General features: G+C 45.2%; 2 protein-coding genes across 2 annotated transcripts; both read left to right on the top strand.

Annotated features, from left to right (window-relative positions):
* Nucleotides 1-6903: 6903 nt before the first annotated feature.
* Nucleotides 6904-7482, top strand: K441DRAFT_686109 (UBC-like protein; the record flags this gene model as incomplete). Its single annotated transcript, XM_067651955.1, has 3 exons — nucleotides 6904-6933; nucleotides 6990-7103; nucleotides 7168-7482. 3 exons carry the CDS (start codon nucleotides 6904-6906, stop codon nucleotides 7480-7482), a joined length of 459 nt encoding a protein of 152 aa, XP_067505644.1.
* A 1118-nt stretch (nucleotides 7483-8600) lies between these two features.
* Nucleotides 8601-11902, top strand: K441DRAFT_657481 (RabGAP/TBC). Its single transcript, XM_067648183.1, has one exon. The coding sequence runs from the start codon at nucleotides 8972-8974 to the stop codon at nucleotides 11540-11542; it is 2571 nt and encodes an 856-aa protein (XP_067505643.1). The 5' UTR covers nucleotides 8601-8971; the 3' UTR covers nucleotides 11543-11902.
* The last annotated feature ends 1792 nt before the right edge of the window (nucleotides 11903-13694 follow it).

The raw sequence follows: 13694 nt of genomic DNA, 5'->3' as shown, positions 1-13694 counted from the left end.
ATTAGCGTTACTATTAATATAGAGCTAGAGGGCTAGAGCCTACTAGAAAGTAGTTATAGAGATTTTAAAGAAACTTTAGCTAAATAATATTACGCTATACTAGATTTTAGGCTATTTAGGATTTATAGAAAATAAGAAGGCTAATAAGTTTACTAAAATAGCGATAAGACTAAAGAGTAAGGAGCTATTATAGAGAGACGGCCTCCTATAGTACCTTATAACGTAAGCCTTAAAAAAAGCTAAAATAATAATAGAACCGCTTTTATTATAAAGATTTAATATAGGTAAGTTTATAAAGAAGATTAATATAATACTCTACTTTAGAAAGGCTGTAGGATTATACTAGTAGCTAATTAGCTCTAAAGTTACTATCTTTACATAGCTATAGACCGGCAAGTTATTTCTAAAGAAATATCTCCATAAAATTAATATATTTAATAATTTAATTTAATATTTAATAATTCATTACTTAACGTCCGATTTAGATCCTTATTAGGCCCACGCGGACTACTCCTTATTTATATATAGGGAGAAAACTCTATTTAAGAAAAATAAGAAAACCCCGTAATCTATCTCCCCGCCTTTTAGGACTTGCCTACTTAGCGCCTATAAGTCGCCTATAGTGCTCTACTACCTTACTATTTAACCTCCTTAGAAACCACTACTGCCGTAATAAGCCTACGGACGCGCTAGTATTATAAACTATTACTTTACTACTATAGAGTTACTAGGGGGCACCTACTGCTCGCCCCCTTACCTTTTATTACTATTTCCCTTATAACCTAAAACTAATTTAGCACATTTTAACTAATAAGCCACTAGGTAACCGCCTTAAGGCCTTTTTATATTANGAGCAGTATATTATAGTTCTCTATGCCAGCTACTAAGAGCATTATTTCTTAATTAGTACGTAGGGGGCATAGCAGTATTACATATTTTGGTGTCTATCTTAGCTAGCTATATTTATATCTTAGGCAGGTGGTTATATAGTAGAGTTTAACGTACTTGCTTATCTAGGCCTCTACCCTAGTTTTCTAGTATTTATCCCAAACCTAGGCCTAAAGGCCTAGGGGCTTTCTATAAGCAGTTAGCTGCTACTACCTTAATAGGGGGTTTCACCAGTTCTTTTAGATATCTTATAATAGGTTAGCCCAAGTACTAGTCTACCCCCCTGCAGTCTATATAAGAGTCTCCTCCTAGAGTTAGTACGCTTTTATATAGCTTAAGAGCCTTCTATAGCCTCTAGTTTTATACCTTTTCTATTATTTCCGCCAGTATAAGCATAAGCTGCCTTTTCCAGGGGTCGTAACTCCCGTCTTATATGCCTATTGGTGTAATCCTATAAAGGTGTTATGGCTATATCCTGTAATATAGAAGCCTTAGGTACCTTTTATAGTTAAGGCCTAGACTAAAAAAGCCTCCCCTACCTAAGTAACTCCTATTTACTCCTTAAGCGTATCTTACTAGCGTACCGCCCTAAAGGCAAATAGTTCCGTCTATTAATATACTAACATACGCATCCGTTCTCTTAAGCTACGTAGTAGTCTCTCTAGCTAGGGCGTAATCCTTCCTACCTACTAGGTGCACTAGGGGTCAGAGCCTAGCTAAGGGGTAAGGTCCCTAGAGCTAGCAGTAGCTATTATGTACTACGCCTTATAGGAGGCTAGTAAAAGTATAGGGGCGTAATACCCTATACTACTACTAGTTTTTGTTTCACGTTACCTATAGGAGTCTCCTTATAACAGGCCAACCGTATTTTATAGGAGGGGGGCTATAAAGACGCTAGGTCCCGCACCAGGCGACCTACTCCCCCCCTCCTACTAATTAAGCTTATGTCCCCTCTTTTTATAAGCTATACCTATATCTCTAACTGTTAAGTCCTTATCTAACTAGCCTATATTTCCCCTATAGCCTCCCCTATATATATATATTAGGTCACGTACACCACGTCTATTAAGACCCTCCTATAAGTCACCTTATATATATACGTATTAGGTTACATACACCACGCCTATTAAGACCCTCCTATAAGTCGCCTATGAGTCGACTATAAGCCAACTATAAGTCGACTAAGTCGTACGCCATAGGGCCGTTAAAGCTGGCCTGTGTTTCCGCTGCCTAAAGCTTTACCTATATTTCCACCTCGTTAAGCCGTCTAGTCGCCGTCGCGTTGCCGTCGCGTCGCTGTTGTGTCGCTGTCGCTATACCAGGTCGCGCGCACTACGCCTATTAAGACCCTTTTTTAAGTCACTTAGGTGTAACCGGATACTAAATAGACCCTTATAGAGGGGCCTTAATAAGTTCTCTAGGTAGGGCCTTAATAAGTTCTTCGCGATAGCCTTAGGGCCTTAATAAGTTTTGTATAAAGTATCTGCAACGCGTTAACCTTAATAAGTTCTTATAAAAAGAGGATCCCTACGCCCTTATTGCGTATACTTTATAATCTCAGAGCTAGTGCAAGCCTAAGGGTGTCCTATTATACGCCTAGGACGTATTTATATCAACTAGCTAGATAAGGCCAGTTTCGGGCCTAGCTACAAGCCAGGTAGTCGTATATCGGGCGGTTTTTGTATCCTAGTTTCCCTTAATGGGCCTCCCTAGATGGTAGAACAGGAGCTTTAAGCGGAGGTAGTGAGGCTCCTAGTGTTGTTAAGGGCGATGCTTTGCACGCGTCGCGGGCTTATCACTACAGAGTTGAACAACAGCGCTGCACACGCTGCGACGGCTCTCTACCATTGCCTCTGCACTTGGCTATTAAGAGGAATAGGATTCTAGATAATGTTTCCACCCGCGGCAACGTGGACGCGTATAGTAGGGCTTTGCGGGCAAATTAATATATTAGAGACGGCGTTATATAACTATAGGCTTATAGAATTAATATAGCACTTCCTTTTTTCTTATAAGAGGTAGATATAGTAGAGGTTTAAACTAAGAGAGTAGTATAGATATTAATTTGGGGATCTATTATATGCATTAAGAGGCTACTTACGTAGATAAAAAGGAGGTAGGAATATTAACGGCCTAATTAAGCGCTAGAAGCTAGATATTAGCATAATTAAAGCTATAATTAAATTTATAAAGGAGACTAGACGTTTATACCTAAGTATATAAGATATAAAGAGTATAAAAGCCAACGTTAATAAGCGAAGACTTTTAAGAATTTCTTTAATTATCTAACTAAATATACCGCAAGCCTCCTTTATACGTACCTTTACTGGTGTATTGCTAATTAAAAAGCGTATAACGCTAGAATAGCCCTACGGATATAAGGCATTGAAAACTATATTGGGAAAATATTCGCAGGATAAGATTTAGGTAGACTTTGGTTTTCGCGTTTTATATAATTGACATGCAATTTAACTAACTTAACACGCAATTGACTAACTTAATACGCAGTTGACCTACTTAATATATAATTTAACTAACTTAACACGCAGTTGACCTACTTAATATGCAATTTAACTAACTTAACACGCAGTTAACCTACTTAACATGCAATTTAACTAACTTAACACGNAGTTNACCTACTTAATATATAATTTAACTAACTTAACACGCAATTAACCTACTTAATATATAATTTAACTAACTTAATATACAGTTAACCTACTTAACAACTTTAAAAGCTAACTGTATATTTCTTAACGTGCGATTAAGGTAAAGTTATATACTATATATTTAACTATTATATATAATCTTATACAATCTTATATAATCTTATATAATCTTATAGTCTTATTACTTGGAGGCTCTACACGAGGCTTTATATAAAGCTTTGCGTATAGAGGCTCTACATAAAGCTTTGTGTATAGAGGCTCTATATAAAGCTCTATACAAAGCTCTGCGTATAAAGGCTCTGCACAAAGCTCTATGCATAGAGGCTCTGTATAAAGCTCTATATAAAGCTTTGTATAAGGCTCTACATAAGGCTCTATACGAAGCTCTACGTATAGAGGCTCTACACGAAGCTCTGCACGAAGCTCTACACGAAGCTCTGTATGAAGCTCTATACGAAGCTCTATATATAGAGGCTCTGCACGAGGCTCTGCGCGAAGCTCTGCGTACGGAGGCTCTACTTGAAGCTCTACATCGGGTCCCCGCACGTACCTCTGCCAAGTTACCCCCTTTACAGCCACCTTATTTTTTACCCTTCCTTACATCCTCCCTACCTTAGGAGGCACTGGAACGGCAGCCAGCAGAGGACCGTCGCCAGAACTAGACAACCGTCGCCAGAACCAGACGACCGTCGCCAGAACTAGATGACCGTCGCCAGAACCAGACGACCGTCGCCAGGACTAGATGACCGTCGCCAGAACCAGACGACGACCGTTTGAACGACCAGCTAGTAAACACCACAAACGATTTAATTAATTAATTGATCGAATTGAACCAGAGCTTTAATATTGGCCCGTCACTGAATCGAATTAAGACTTCCTAGGGAGGCACCCCAGACGACTACCGTTTGAATGTACAGCCAGCGAACGGCCATAGAGAACGATTCGAATCAATAAGAGCCTTCGATCAGGCCGACTCCTCCCCCAAATTAAACCAGACACTGACGCAGGCAGGCAGGCAGGCAGGTAGGTAGGCAGGTAGGACTGTTGCCAGAACTAGACGACCGTCGCCAGAACTAGACGACCGTCGCCAGAACTAGATGACCGTCGCTAGAACCACGACCGTCGCCAGAACCAGACGACCGTCGCTAGAACTAGACGACCGTCGCCAGAACCACGACCGTCGCCAGAACTAGACGAACGTCGCCAGAACCAGATGACCGTCGCCAGAACCAGACGACCGTCGCCAGAACTAGCAGACGACCGTTACTAGAACCAGACGACGACCGTTCGAACAACTAGCTAGTAAACACCACGAACGATTCAATCGATCAATTGAATTAATCTAGAGCCTATTACCGAATTAAATCGAATTAAGGCCTCCTAGGGAGGCACCCTAGATGACTACTATTTAAATGTATAGCCAGCGAACGGCTATGGAGAATAATTCGAATTAATTAGAGCCTTTAATTAGGCCGACCTCTCCCCCGAATTGAATTAGACACTATAGGCAGATGTAGATAGGTAGGCGATGCAGATAGGTAGACAATATAGATAGGTAGACGATGTAGATAGGTAGGCGATGTAGATAGGTAGGCGATATAGACAGGTAGGTGATGCAGATAGGTAGGTGATGTAGATAGGTAGATAATGTAGACCGGTAGATAATGTAGATAGGTAGGCGATATAGACAGGTAGACGATGCAGATAGGTAGGTGATGTAAATAGGTAGGTGATGTAAACAGGTAGGTGATGCAGATAGGTAGGTGATGTAGATAGGTAGGTGATGTAGATAGGTAAACGATGCAGACAGGTAGATAATGTAGATAGGTAGGCGATGTAGATAGGTAAGTAATGTAGATAGGTAGGTGATATAGATAGGTAGATGATGTAGATAGGTAGACAATGCAGATAGGTAGGCGATGTAGATAGGTAGGTAATGCAGACAGGTAGGTAATGTAGATAGGTAGGTGATATAGACAGGTAGATAATGTAGATAGGTAGCAGATGTAGATATAATAGATTATATAAAGAAGTGTATATAATTTATCTTGCTAGCTTTATAAACGGCTTTAAAGTAGCCTTTATTATCTAAAATTATAAGTTATATAGGTTGCGCAGGTTGCGTAGGTTGCGCAGGTTACGCAGGCTATGCGTAGGCTGCGCGCAGGCTGCGTGTCAAATGAACTCAACATAGGCTGGCTTGTCAAGTTGGTTAATGCCCTTAATGGCCCGCCAACGACGCCAACTTCTAGCAGCTGAGGTCATTTACAAGGGACAATATTTTGCCGATGTACTTACTTAGGCTCGCCTCTAAACTTTAACTTTCTTTAATAGTAATATATTACTTTCCTTTATTTTTTTCCTTAGTTAAGTATAGTGTTAGGTAATAGATATATAATTCTTATAGTTGGCTTCTAAACTAGAGCAAGCATGTTAATGGCAGGAAGTATCTAGTTAGCGCTCTGTAACGGCCCATACCCTAGATAGTGCATGGCCATAATAGAATATACATACATACATACATACGTTGTGAACGGCTTTTTGACGCAAATGGAGAGAGAAGTTTAGGTCGATTTTTGCCACACCTCTGTTGTTGTGATCAGAGAGAAATCGAAGACCCAGCGCGGTAGAAGCTGCGGGCAAGGAAAAGGCACCAGAAGCTTCAACAAAGAGTCAGTTGGCCACGTGATTTTGTCTGACGGCTAGAGGATGCGGTTATCCGGTAGTAATAGCCAGAAAATCTTCTCGCGGGCATTTTCAGGGAGATGTCCCAAGGCAAACTTGTTTGGCATACTGGTGATAGACTTGCTTGCTCTGTGAGACTACGGACGAAAGTGGAAATGTAACACTAAAACACGAACAACCACTCAAGAACGTCAGAAATCGCAGCTCTACTAACAGCACACAGCACCCAGTAAGCCAAAGCATCAAATGCTCGCGGCAGTACTTATACCGTATTAATCAAGGAGGAATGGCAATCGTGAAGCAGATGAATGACTTTAGAAATCGCTCGAGAATGATGATTAGCGCCTCTAGCAGCGGTTATTTATTATGAAACAGCGTTGCTGATATATATTTCTGAATTCGCTATGAAGAGAAGACGGTAGCTGGCATGCTCCGTTGTTCAGGCAGGCATGCGGGCAGGCAGCGAGCTGTCGGGTTGAAGTCATTCACAAGGTGACAGCTCTATAAAAGCGGGAAACTTGACGCTGCCCATTACTCCTCATCAACCTCACAGAGCCTGACAACCACAACTTCCGATCCACTCCGACCTAGTTTCAAGGCTCCGTTGAGCTCCCCATCCGTATACTAACTTGACCACTTAAGAAAACTCGCTACAACTAAGATGAGCGCCTCCAAGAAGCGAATCCTTAAAGTGGGACCTCATCTTCGCCTGCATCACAAGGCAACGCCAACTAACATGATGCACAGGAGTATGGAGAATGCATGAACGACACCCCTTCGGGGATGAAAATAAACTTCGATGAACAGAACATGACTGAATGGGAGATCCTGATGGATGGTCCCGAACAGTCGCTTTACGCTGTCAGTGCAAGGCCCCGAGTCCCCAAATTCTACCTGGGCGCTGCTGACCACATACTCCACTTAGGGCGGCCACTTTAAGCTCAGACTGACATTTCCTACTGAATATCCTTTTAAGCCTCCAGTAGTAAGCTTCAAAACCAAAATCTACCACCCGAACGTCAGCAACGATGACAAAGGCTCTATGTGCCTGGGCATGCTCCGTCCCGAGGCATGGAAGCCACCGAACAAAGTCGTCTCCGTCCTCCACTTAATCCAAACTCTCCTCATAGAGCCTAATCCTGATGATTCAATCGAGCCCACGATCGCAAACGAGTACAAGGACGACCGGAAGGAGTTTGAGAAGACGGCTAGGGATTGGGTCAAGCGATATGCAAAGTAGAGCATACTAAGATCATATTTGGTGCGAGGTATAGCAAGCTCGTCACTTTCAAGGCGTTCCTTATAACTGCATTATGGGCGTTGGTTATGACTTTCCTTCCGCCCTATTCTATATCCTGGATGATATACACAGAATAAACATGGATTTGCCTTGACATCATTTCTTCTTCACACTGTCTGTTTATCAAATGCAGAACAAACAGCTCGACCGTCTATTAACCTGGGGAAGCGGATATCCGAAGATATCCGAAGATTTCCTCTAGGGTTTTCAGCACTCGAGCAGACCTGTCAGACGGCGTCAACGAAATTTCGATGTACGATCTTGGCTCTGGCAGCCGAAGATGCGCTATGATATTCCTTGTCCACAAGAAAACTTGATCCTGGTACAAAAAAACGCAATGGTTGGGCCGGCCTTTGCTCGTTTTCGGCAGTAAAGTCGCTGGGAGCTGTAGCGTAAGCATTGACGGGAATCATCGAGGCAAGTTCCGGTTGATGGTCAAAGACCCACTGTCTGACATCAAAATCAAAACGTGTTAATAATTGTGTGTTTACAATTTGCTGTCCTGGGAATTGGTCGAGAGATACTGCGAGAATCGTTTAGCTTGTGAAGGTGTCCTTTTCCAGCGCAAATTGCGGGATGTTGTATTGTTAACAAACAAGCCGGGGAGTGATCCAATTGATGCAGACTCGTGTAACATTAAGAAAAAAAAACTTTTTTTTTCCTGCTAGTAGATGTGCCTCCTAGATATGCCTCCCAGATCTGCTTTGTGAAGACTAGGAGAGCAATTGAAGCAATAGTTTGAAGTCCTGCAAGGCGATCTGCACCAAAACTCTGGACGCGTCGCGTGGTTACTCGGGCCAGCCCCATGTTTACATTTAACCTTCTGTTTACCAGGGAGTCGGGGAGTCCGGCAGTGTCGTCATGGCCAGTAATGGCTAGAATGGCTAGAATGGCTGGAATGGCTAGAAAGGTTAGAAGCATGGGCGCAATGGAAATTGGCAATATAACAAAAATAATCTGTCGGGAAATTTCCATCGACACGGGATGTTAGTCTTGGTGAGATGATCCCTGCGTAGCGCCCAAGTCACTTTGCAAACGACGCCTACACCTGATAGCCACAGGGCTGCCGGCCTTCCCTCCGCGACCGGTCAATCCTCTTAATCTTGCCATCTTTTGTCCGAGGCTCTCCCTTCAACCAGCGTTGTTCTATCCTGGAGCTCCGCGCTTCTTCACCTTGCATCTCGCACCTTGTACTCTCACCACTTCCTCCCGAACCGCCCACTCGTTTGCCGCCTCCGTCATCTTTCCACCTAGTTCATAGACCAATGCAAGCACACCCGGCCGATTCATCTCCTGTTTATTATATATTGCTCCGGAGAGAACGAGGAATGCAGACAGCCACCTTCAGCAGAACCTTGAACTCTTTGTGGAAAAGGCAGACCACCAACTGCAGGCGTGGTATGGGAGACAGCTGTTGCGCGCTTAAGCCATGAACACACGCCTCCAAAATCCAGAAGACGGAGAAATTGGAGCCGGGAATGTATCAGATGCACCAAAGGGACCAATTGACACGGAGCCGGAATCCTCCTACCCAACAGCCCTTTACGCCAAATTCACGCCGCCTGCCTCTCCAAGAGACGCCGATTCTGCCTCAATAGCCTCCAACAAAAGCTCCGTATCCGTCCGCCCACGGCACCCAATACTCCTTTTGGCTGAAGCTGCACAATCACCTAGTTCCTACGATAGAGGCTATCGAACCCCTTCTCCCGATTGTACGAGGCCAGCGGGTCTCCCAAAATCAATACCCCCACCGCACCTTCCTCTCCGCAAGAGTTCGTCACAACTTCTACGACAACGGACCCTATCACCTCTTTCTTCTCCATTGAACGAAAAGGGTTTCCCGAGAGCGGAGCAATCGTCACCAACCTATTCGACATCTAGCGGAAGGCCGCGGCAACCAAGCGCCACGCCCTCTGTAGGCGACGAAAGCTCAAGGAATGGTGCTTCATCCAGAAACTCGGGAGTTTCTTGGAGGAATTCGAAGGAGGGCCATTCGTGGCCTCTAGCAAATAGAGCCCGTGGTCAGACAACATCCTCACATCCCTCGTCCCACATGCAACTACATCCCGCCCTAAGGACTGCTACATCGATACCTGACTATGCGCCAATTCGAGCCTCCAATCGAACTGGACCATCCACAACATACAAGCCTGACAGGGGGCCACGTGGCCGGGACAGTGATAGCTATCATTCATCCTTTCGCAGGGACCCAGTTACACGTAACGACGATGCACGAGCGAGCTTCCGTTCAGGGTGGACGAATACTTCTTCAGGATTCTTAGATGCCAGCGGGACAGAGCGGAGCAGTATAGTGACGAAAAGAAGCTCGATAAGCGAAAACGGAGCAAGTATCTCAAACCAACTTGAAGGAGATCCTGAAGAGGGCATGAGCGTTGAAGACGCGATCGAAATGTACGTGGGGGGTTTTTATGACGATCCTGTGGTGGATGAGGGTGTCGATATCTCCGACGAAGGTTACGTGTCTCAGGCTGGTCTCACACCCAGCCCAGAGGCGCAGGAACTGCCGCCGCCAATTCAGCGTCGGCATTCTGCCGGTATGGTAGAACGGGATAGTATCGGGATAGCACCACCACTACGAAAGAATCTTCTCGAGGCTGATTCTCCTCACATACGAACATCGACTCAAATCATCTCCAGTAGAATGCCATCCCTACAACAAGACAGAGAATCTCTAACGCCAGTACCTCGTGACCGCTACGGGTTCAAGAAAGCCACTCAGAATGTAACTGTAGACCAGTATGACACGTGGAACGAGAACTACGTAGAATATCTTGCACGCCGACGTAAAAAATGGATGGCTTTGATGAAGCAGTACAACCTACCAACAGAGAAACCGACCCGGTTCCCCCCTAAATCCGACAAAGTCAAACGATACATACGAAAAGGAATACCTCCGGATTGGAGAGGCGCAGCTTGGTTCTGGTATGCCGGGGGTCCTGGAAAATTAGCGCAGAGTCCTGGCCTCTACTGGGACTTAGTCGAGCAAGTAGACAAAGGAGGGCTAAGTGAAACGGACCGAGAAATCATCGAGCGCGATCTCAATCGAACCTTCCCGGACAACATTCGCTTCAAACCGGACCCCATACCCAGCGCAGACAGCACCGACAGCGACGACACGCTCGTCAACGCCGAAACCTCGATCCTGTGCTCCCTCCGCCGTGTCCTCCAAGCCTTCGCTGTCTACAACCCCAACATCGGCTACTGCCAGTCCCTTAACTTTCTCGCCGGGCTCCTCCTGCTCTTCCTCGACGAAAACGAAGAGAAAGCTTTCATCATGCTCAGCATCATCACAACGATCCACCTCCCCGGCACACACAGCAAAGTGCTTGAAGCCAACGTCGACATGGGCGTGCTGATGAGCTGCATCCGCGAAAGCATGCCAGCGGTCTGGGCCAAAATCGACGACATGCACCTCCTCAACTCAGGCCCAACCCACACCATGACAGCCTCCGCGCGCCTCCCGACCATCTCTCTCGCCACAACCTCCTGGTTCATGTCCCTTTTCGTCGGCAACCTGCCGATCGAGTCGGTGCTGCGCGTGTGGGACTCGTTCTTCTACGAGGGCTCGAAGACCCTGTTCCGCATCTCGCTCGCCATCTTCAAGGTCGGCGAGCAGGACATCCGCGCCATCTCGGACTACATGGAGATCCTGCAGGTCATCCAGACCGTCCCGCGCCGCCTGGTCGACCCGAATGCGCTGATGGAGGCGTGCTTTCGCCGCAGGAATGGGTTCGGCCATTTGAGTCAGGAGACGATCGATGCAAGGCGCGCGGAGCGCAGGAAGCTGCATGTGGAGGATATGGCGAGGTTGAATCGCGCGGCGATGGCGAAGGCGGGGGCGAAGGGAGCGGCGGCGGTGATGGTAGAGGAGGGAGTGGGGACAGGGGCGGAGGAGGAGACGACTGGTGGTGGGATTAGGCGCGCGGCGTCGAAGCGGTTTAAGCGGTCGATGTCAAGGAGGCGGGCGAAGAACGGGTAGACTTTGGAGAGATGCGGCAAAAGTAACAATATGGGTAATGGCATTTACAACGGGGCGGGTGGCATGTTGTATATTGTACACTGTACATTTCGGCATCTAACGACTCATGATGGGGGTTTGATAGCTACGAACCCGTTTTTCGCTCTGCTTCGTGCTGTCGATGATGCTTTTAATAATGCTCTATCCCTTGCACCGATTCGAAGAACATCAATACAGTAAAATCTCTTTAGTACGATACCGTTTGTTCGGCCGAGCGTATCGTAATATTAATGGTATTGTTATATTAAGAGTTACGTGTTGGGTAAATAAGTAGGAAAAAAAGGAGTTTAATGCCTAAAAAGGCTTAGGATATCTACCTCGCGGGCTAAACAGGGCCCTCTCCCGTATAAATTCTCTGGTTATACCGATATTGGTGGTAGGTGCTTAACGATATTGCCAAAAGTCAGATTATCATAATATTGCACCAAAAAAGGCTTGATTAAGGGGTGTAAATCGTAATATAGAGGTTATCGTTATATACCCCGTATCGTACTAAGGAGATTTTACTGTACGTAGTCTGTTTCTCCACTTTGCCAACCTTCTTGCTACGTCATAGATTCTGACCCTGACACCTTTACGTTCGCTGTCTCGTAAATGTTACACGTACAAGCCCCCTAATGTTCGGGTTCGGCGATGCGTCTTTTGCAACTTGACGATAATTCTGAATTTTTAGACATTTTTATTAGGCAGTTGTCGAGATATTAAGATGCGATTTTTCTCTTTTTTTGGTAAGAAAATAGGACTGCCCGCTCGCTTGTATGGCTGACTCGCTCATGGAATACGTTATTCTACAAGCAGTAAGTACTATTAGAGACCATTACGTTAATAGACAAAGTGAAAGCGCATTAAAAGTCAAGTAACCACGAGGGTAGCAACGTATAATTGCATGTATGTATTATCCGTTATTTATCAAAACTACAACAGGTAAGTTACGAGCTTGAGCGCATGAAGTTTGCTCGGTCTGCTCTAGACTTATTCCTCTTTCGGACATCAATGTCGTTGTCGTGAAAGAAGGCACTGTGATGGTCGAATAAAGTGTCTGATTTCCGCGGTTCAGGACTAAACATTGAGTTCAAGAATACTCTCTGTTTTCCGGTCTCATTATCAGTCGATCTCTTCCGCATAATATCACGGGAGGAAACGGCGAGCGCACGATCTAGTAAATCGCATGAGAGCTCTGAGATTTTTCCAATATCGTACTAAAATGGAGTTCAAACGTTAGGTGCACTGAATATCTGAAATAGCATCCCGCAGAATGAGCGTACTTACCGAACTAAGCTCTTTCTCAATCCACATATATCCTACCGAATCTTCGTAATAGGACCATCCCATCGTTTTCAATGCTTTAGGGTGCGCCCAGGGTTTTCCAATGACTGTCCATTCAACACGCGACGAGTTAGAAGATGAAAGATCTGGCGGAGTCATTTCAATAACATAGAAGCACTGCTTCGTTTTTCCGAGATGAAACTTGTACACATCTTGAGAAGCAGTGAACCACAGCGGTGGATATCTCGCTAAGTTAAGGACGTGCGAGAAGATATCCAAGCCACCTCTGTATGCCTGAGGTGGCTTAAAAGCTTGTCGGATGCACATGATATTGTCGATTTTGGGGTGTGAGTCATCAGTCGCCGGTTCTACTTGTGTCGGTGGCTTCTGATACTGATCAGTTGTATCCGAAGGTAGATTGTCCTGCTCCTCGGCATCTGAGTCATCATTGAAACGCTGACCTTCCTTGAGCCATTGCGGTGTGACATCGATGTTCGAAGACTGAGCAGACGGACGTGCCATATGCGAAGAGGGCATGGACGTCGCAATCGCTGGGGTACTAGATTGTGGCTGATCGTCCATGCTGGAGGATTCGACAGATGCCAGCCTGATGGCGTCCAACACTTTGTCCATTTCGATCGTCAAAGCTGTTGATTCCGTTTTATACTCTCCAATTCTCTTTGCACAGTCCGCTTCCTTGGAGAGTAAGAGCTCGACTTCCTTTTCTAGACGTTGCAGAGCGACATCGTTAATCTCTAACCACCCATTGTTTCTTTTCTGGAGCCTATCTTCGATATTTTTCCTACGGTCAGAGAACTGTTTGCTGTCACCTGAAATTATATTCTGA

The sequence above is a fragment of the Cenococcum geophilum genome (assembly GCF_001692895.1).
Source record: "Cenococcum geophilum 1.58 unplaced genomic scaffold K441scaffold_14, whole genome shotgun sequence".
NCBI lineage: Eukaryota > Fungi > Ascomycota > Dothideomycetes > Gloniales > Gloniaceae > Cenococcum > Cenococcum geophilum.
This window is presented reverse-complemented; position numbering and strand designations above follow the sequence as displayed.

What these genes read in the sequence shown, in the direction of transcription:
- K441DRAFT_657481 (XM_067648183.1), top strand. Translation starts at nt 8,972, where the DNA reads ATGAACACACGCCTCCAAAATCCAGAAGACGGAGAAATTGGAGCCGGG.